The following is a 7,500-nucleotide window of genomic DNA, read 5'->3' as shown; positions in this document are numbered from 1 at the left end:
TGCCCGAGTAGCCCTCCACCTTGGCCTTGACCTCCGCCATGATGGCGTTCTTGACCTCTGTGTAGGACCGGGACTGGTTCATGCTGTAGTTGTAGCGGCGTTCAATCTCAATGGTGAACCAGAACATCTCCTTCAGGTCAGTGATCTGTTGAACACATCCTTAAGATCAGTCGTCTGTCAAACATCTCCCTCAGATCTCAGTTATCTGTCAGATACATCTCCTTCAGATCTCAATGATCTGTTAAACATCTCCCTCAGATCTCAGTCGTCTGTCAGATACATCTCCTTCAGATCTCAATGATCTGTCAAACATCTCCCTCAGAGCTCAGTCATCTGTCAGATACATCTCCTTCAGATCTCAATGATCTGTCAAACATCTCCCTCAGATCTCAGTCATCTGTCAGATACATATCCTTCAGATCTCAATGATCTGTCAAACATCTCCCTCAGAGCTCAGTCATCTGTCAGATACATCTCCAGATCTCAATGATCTGTCAAACATCTCCTTCAGATCTCAATAATGATCTGCCAAACATCTCCTTCAGGTCAGTCTTCTGTCAGATTGTCTCCTTCAGATCTCACTGATCTGTCCAACATCCCTTTCAGGTCAATGATCTATCCAACATCCCTTTCAGGTCAATGATCTGTCCAACATCTACGTCATCTCAGTGACCTGTGTAGATACATCTCCTTCAGGTCTCTATGATCTGTCAAACATATCCTTCAGATCAGTGTTCTGTCAGGTACATCTCTTATGCACACTGACAGACTTACGTACGCACGGATACACCAACATCACAAGACAAGATAATAACCACACCCCACCACCACAACCCCATTTCCCTCCCACCTTCACCTCCCACACAAACACCACCAACCACACCATCACTGTCACATTCCAACCTCCACCACCACCTCCACTATCACCTACACGTACACCACAACCCCCCCCCCCTCCCCCCCCGGCACCATCACCCACACGACGACCACAACCCACACCACAACCCACACCATCACAGCTATCATCCACACGACGATCACCACCTACATCACCACCATCGCCATTACAGCCACCACCCACACTACCACCACCACCCACACCATTACAGCCACCACCCACACTACCACCACCACCCACACCATTACAGCCGCCACCCACACTACCACCACCAACACATCACAACCACCACCCACACTACCACCACCACCACCATCACAGCCACCACCCACACTACCACCACCACCATCACAGCCCTTATCCACACTACCACCACCACCCACACCATTACAGCCACCACCCACACTACCACCACCACCATCACAGCCCTTACCCACACTACCACCACCACCACATCACAGCCCTTACCCACACTACCACCACCACCATCACAGCCCTTACCCACACTACCACCACCACCATCACAGGCCTTACCCACACTACCACCACCACCATCACAGCCCTTACCCACACTACCCCCACCACCATCACAGCCCTTACCCACACTACCACCACCACCATCACAGCCCTTACCCACACTACCACCACCACCATCACAGCCCTTACCCACACTACCACCACCACCACATCACAGCCACCACCCACACTACCACCACAACCATCACAGCCCTTACCCACACTACCACCACCACCCACACCATTACAGCCACCACCCACACTGCCACCATTACAGCCACCACCCGCAGCCACCACCCACACCATTACAGCCACCACCCACACCATTACAGCCACCACCCACACCATTACAGCCACCACCCACACCATCATAGCCACCACCCACACTACCACCACCGCCCACACGACGATCACCACCACCACCACCCACACGACGACCATCACCACCACCACCCACATGACCACCACCACCACCACGACCATCAACACCACCAGCCACACCAACATCCATACAATCACCAACACCGTTTGAGCCACCACCCATGAGATTACCACCACCCACACCACCACTCTACTCCCACCCCACCGCCGTCTCCTATCTTTTTGTGCCTCAGACACTGACGGTGCCGACAGTGGCCTTCTTGACGGCGCTGACGACGAGCTGCTTGATGAAGCCCCCGATGGCGCAGAGCAGCTCTCCGACCCTGGCCAGGTGACAGAGGTGGGAGGCGGCCTTGACGATCTCACACAGGAACTTGAAGATGCCCAGCCTGTCCCGGCAGTCGTGGTAGGCGTCGTCAAAGGCTGAGTGACACTTCCGGTAGGGCTCCCCCATCTTGTCGTTGCAGATATCCACCAGGCTGTACAGCCATTTGAACACCTGCGGTACACGTACGGAACACCCGAGGGCCGTTGAGTTACGCTTTGCTGGTCAGGCATCTGCTTAGCAGAATGATGTGGTGCAGCGTATAATGTTATGGATATCTGGGCGCAATGTGACGCGCCTGCTTGCAGTAACTGAAGCGAACTGAACTGAAACTTCGAATACAATGCAGTCCAATGCAATGCAATGCAATGCAGTGCAATGAAATGTAACGCAACGCAACAACACAAGACAACGCAATGCAATACAACACAACACAGTACAATGGAGTTAAAATGCAATACAGTACAACTCAATACAATACAATTAAAACGCAATACAATACAGTTAAAACGCATTACAATACAATACAATACAGTTATAAAAGAGACTGACGGCAAAAAGGACATGAATACACTCTTCTTTCACACATTGGAATACATAAAGACAGTGAAAACACCAGATCACAGAGCAACAACACAAAACAGAACAGCACAGTGCAGCAATTCATGGCACAACATAACACAGCGCAGCAAAGCATTCATGGCACAACTGGGGCACAACATTCTACAACACAGCAAAGCACAGCACAGAACAGCAGATTTATGGCACAACTAGATTTCAACACAGCACAGCACGGCACGGCAAAGCACGACACAGCACAGTACAGTACAGTACAGTACAGCACAGCACAGCACAGCACAGCACACCAAAGCAGATTCGTGGCACAACCAGATTACAGCAAAGCACAGCACGGCACAGAACAGCATAGCAAAGCACATTCATGGCACAATCAGACAATAAAAACAGCACAGCACAAAACATCAAAGTGCAGCTGAGCACATTCATGGCACAGCAGCAAAGCACGGCACAATACAGCACAGCAAAGCACACAAATGGCGCAACCAGATTACAAAACAGCCCAACACGGCACAGCATAGCACACCAATGCAGATTCATGGCACTTTCAGACTGCAGAATAGCACAGCACAAAAGAGCCCAGCCCAGCCCAGCACAGCACAACACAGCCTAGCCCAGCCCAGCACAGCACAACACAGCCTAGCCCAGCACAACACAGCCCAGCCCAGCCCAGCACAACGCAACACAGCCCAGCCCAGCACAGCACAGCCCAGCACAGCACAGCCCAGCACAGCACAGCACAGCACAGCACAGCACAACACAGCACAGCACAGCACAGCACAGCCCAGCACAGCCCAGCCCAGCACAGCACAGCACAACACAACACAGCCCAGCCCAGCACAACACAGCACAGCCCAGCACAGCACAACACAGCCCAGCCCAGCACAACACAGCACAGCACAGCACAACACAGCCCAGCCCAGCCCAGAACAGCCCAGCACAGCACAGCACACCACACCACAGCACAACACAGCCCAGCACAGCCCAGCACAACACAGCACAACACAACACAGCACAGCCCAGCACAACACAGCCCAGCACAGCCCAGCCCAGCCCAGCACAGCACAACACAGCACAGCACAGCCCAGCACAGCACAGCACACCACAGCACAACACAGCCCAGCACAGCACAGCCCAGCACAACACAGCACAACACAGCACAGCCCAGCACAACACAGCACAGCCCAGCCCAGCCCAGCACAGCACAACACAGCCTAGCCCAGCCCAGCACAGCACAACACAGCCTAGCCCAGCACAGCACAACGCAACACAGCCCAGCCCAGCCCAGCCCAGCCCAGCCCAGCCCAGCCCAGCACAACACAGCCCAGCCCAGCCCAGCACAGCCCAGCACAACACAGCACAGCCCAGCACAGCACAGCAGATTCATGGCCCACAAACCAGATTATACAGCAGCACAGCACACAACAGCATACACAACACAGAGCAGATTCACAACACAACTGGAGCGCAGAGCAAGGACAACTAAATAAGATTTATGGCACAGTTACAGCACCAAACAGCGCAATACAACAAAACTTACGGCACATCAACATGAACAACAACAACAACAACAACAAAAACAACCACGGCACACAACAAAGAACACTGCAACACCAACACTGACACCCCACACACAACTGTCTAGAAGTCAAACGAGCAGTTTAGCCAGGGGGGGGGGTGGGGAGGGGAGGGCTGAGACATAGAGGAGGGTGGCGCCAGACCGTGGCGATGGCGGAGATGATCTCCTTGACGGCGCGGATCAGGGCCTTGAAGGCCGCCACAAGCGAGGAGGCGAAGGCCTTGATGCTGTCGTACATGTCTCGCAGCGTGTCGATCATGGCGGACAGGGGCTCCGAGGCCATCTCCATCAGCTCGCGGGTCTCGTTCATCATCAGGCTCTGGCCGCACGTGGCGCTGTCGGCCATCACCTGCACCGTGCACCGTCATCGTCATCGTCATCATCATCGTTGTCGTCGTCATCATCATCATCATCATTGTCGTCGTCTTCGTCATCATTGTCATCATCATCATCATGATCATCATCAGAATCTGTCAGCCATTACCTGGACCGTGCACCGTCATCGTCATTATCATCATCGTTGTCGCCATCATCATCATCGTCATCGTCGTCGTCATCATCACAATCATCATAACAAAAATCATCGTCGTCGTCATTATCGTCATCATCATCATCGTCGTCATCGTCGTCATCATAATCATCGTCATTATCATCATCACCAGGAGGCTCTGGCGCAGCTGGCACTGTCAGCCATCACCTGCACCGTGCACCGTCATCATCATCGTCGTCGTCACTGTCATCATCATCATCATCATCATCATCATACCTATCATCATCATCATCATCATCATCATCACCGATGTCATCATCAAGAGGCACAGTCAGCCATCATCTACATCTTGCATAGTCATCAAATCATTATCGTAGTCATCATCATCATCATCATTAGCAGCAGCAGCATCGCTGTCCTCATCATTATCGTCGTTAGAATCAGCACCGTCATCATCGGCTGCAGCATCGTCATCACCGTCAGACAGCACGTGTAACACTCTTTGTCATCACCGGTATCGTGCATCATGATCATGATCATGATCATCGTCGTCGTAGTTATCGTCGTCGTCATCTAACAGTATCGTCATCATCATCATCAGCAGCAGCAAAACTTTCGTCATTATCATCATCATCGTCGTCATCATCAGTTTCGTCATCATCATCAGCTGCAGCATCATTCTCATCATCATTAACATCACTATCAGGCAGTGGACAGTGCAGAGACATTGTGAAATTTACAGACAAGGCACAGACCTTGAGGTGGTGATGCTGGCAGCAGGGTGGGAGAAGCCCTTGTACATACATTGTGGAATGTACAGACAGCGTACAGACAATGCACAGACAGCGTACAGACAATGCACAGCGTACAGACAATGCACAGACAGCGCACAGACAATGCGTAGCGTACAGACAATGCACAGACAGCGTACAGACAATGCACAGACAGCGCACAGACAATGCGTAGCGTACAGACAATGCACAGACAGCGTACAGACAATGCACAGCGTACAGACAATGCACAGACAATGCGTAGCGTACAGACAATGCACAGACAGCGTACAGACAATGCACAGACAGCGTACAGACAATGCACAGCGTACAGACAATGCACAGACAATGCGTAGCGTACAGACAATGCACAGACAGCGTACAGACAATGCACAGACAGCATACAGACAGTGCAGAGACAGCGCACAGACAATGCGTAGCGTACAGACAATGCACAGACCTTTAGGTTGGTCGATATATCGGCAGCACGGTAGGAGAATACAATGAACAGACAGTGCACAGACCTTGGGGTTGATGGATATGTTGGCAGCAGGATAGGAGAAGGCAGAGAGTGAACAGACAATGTACAGACAGTGAACAGACAGCGTACAGACAGTGCACAGACCTTGGGGTTGGTGGATATGTTGGCAGCAGGATAGGAGAAGACAGAGAGTGAACAGACATTGAGGTTGGTGGGGATGTTGGCAGCAGAGTAGGAAAAAAACAGAGTGAACAGACAATGTACAGACAGTGAACAGACAGCGTACAGACAGTGCCCAGACCTTGAGATTGGTGGGGATGTTGGCAGCAGAGTAGGAAAAAAACAACAGAGAGTGAACAGACAATGTACAGGCATTGCACAGACAATGCACAGACCTTGTGGTTGGTGATGTTGGCGGCAGTACAGACAGTGAACAGACAATGTTACAGACAGTGAACAGACAATGTTACAGTGAACAAACAGTAAACGGACCTTGAGATTGGTGAAGATGTAGGCAGCAGGGTAGAAGACAGACAGTAAACAGACGATGTACAGACAGTGAACAGATAGTGCACAGACAGTGCACAGACCTGCAGGTTGGTGATGTTGGCGGCAGGGTGGGAGAAGACAGACCGGTGCACAGAGAAAGAACAGTGTACAGTCAATGCACAGACCTTGAAGCTGGTGGGGGATGTTGGCAGCAGAGTAGGAGAAGACAGAGAATGAACAGACAATATACAGACAGTGAACAGACAGTGTACAGACAATCCACAGACCTTGAGGTTGGTGGTGATGTGGGCGGCAGGGTGGTAGAAGACAGACCGGTGCACAGAGAATGAACAGGTAGTGTACAGACAATACACAGACCTTGAAATTGGTGGAGATGTATGATTTTGTATTTGTATTTCATTTTATCACAACAAATTTCTCTATGTGAAATTGGGACTGTTCTCCCCGGGGAGAGCGCGTCGCTACACTACAGCGCCACCTTTTTTCTTTTTCCCCCTGCCTGCAGTTTTATTTGTTTTTCCTATCGAAGTGGATTTTTCTACGGTTTTGCCAGGTACAACCCTTTTGTTCCCGTGGGTTCTTTTACGTGCGCTAAGTGCATGCTGCACACGGGACCTCGGTTCATCATCTCATCTGAATGACTACCCTCCAGACTACCAATCAAGGTCTAGTAGGGGAGGGGGAGAAAATATCGGCGGCTGAGCCGTGATTCGAACCAGCGTGTTCAGATTTCCTCGCTTCCTAGGCGGACGCGTTACCTCTAGGCCATCTCTCCAAGGAGAGACAGAACTCAAACAGTGCACAGACCATGCACAGTGTACAGACATTGTACACACCTTGAGGTTGGTGGAGATGTTGGCGGCGGGGTAGGAGAAGACGAGGACGGTGGCATACATGAGGAGGAAGCTCCGTCCTTTCTTGGAGAACATGGAGGGCAGGGTCAGGAACACGAGGCAGCGCACAGTGTGGGCAAA

At 51.5% G+C, this 7,500-nt stretch overlaps 1 protein-coding gene across 1 annotated transcript in view; it reads right to left on the bottom strand.

Moving 5' to 3' along the window:
• LOC143282291 (DC-STAMP domain-containing protein 2-like) overlaps positions 1–7,500 on the bottom strand; it is a 33,692-nt gene that overhangs the window by 18,094 nt on the left and 8,098 nt on the right. The window contains exons 4-7 of the mRNA XM_076587891.1: positions 7,363–7,500; positions 4,418–4,624; positions 2,037–2,294; positions 1–145 (exon numbers count right to left, since the gene is read on the bottom strand). The exon at positions 1–145 is cut by the window's left edge and continues 94 nt beyond it; the exon at positions 7,363–7,500 is cut by the window's right edge and continues 37 nt beyond it. Of these exons, the coding sequence (XP_076444006.1) occupies positions 1–145; positions 2,037–2,294; positions 4,418–4,624; positions 7,363–7,500 (748 nt within the window). The remainder of the gene's footprint in view (positions 146–2,036; positions 2,295–4,417; positions 4,625–7,362) is intronic.

The sequence above is a fragment of the Babylonia areolata genome, chromosome 5, assembly GCF_041734735.1.
Source record: "Babylonia areolata isolate BAREFJ2019XMU chromosome 5, ASM4173473v1, whole genome shotgun sequence".
NCBI classification, from domain to species: Eukaryota; Metazoa; Mollusca; class Gastropoda; order Neogastropoda; family Buccinidae; genus Babylonia; species Babylonia areolata.
The sequence above is the reverse complement of the archived record's forward strand: the minus strand, read 5'-3'. Positions and strand labels throughout refer to the sequence as shown.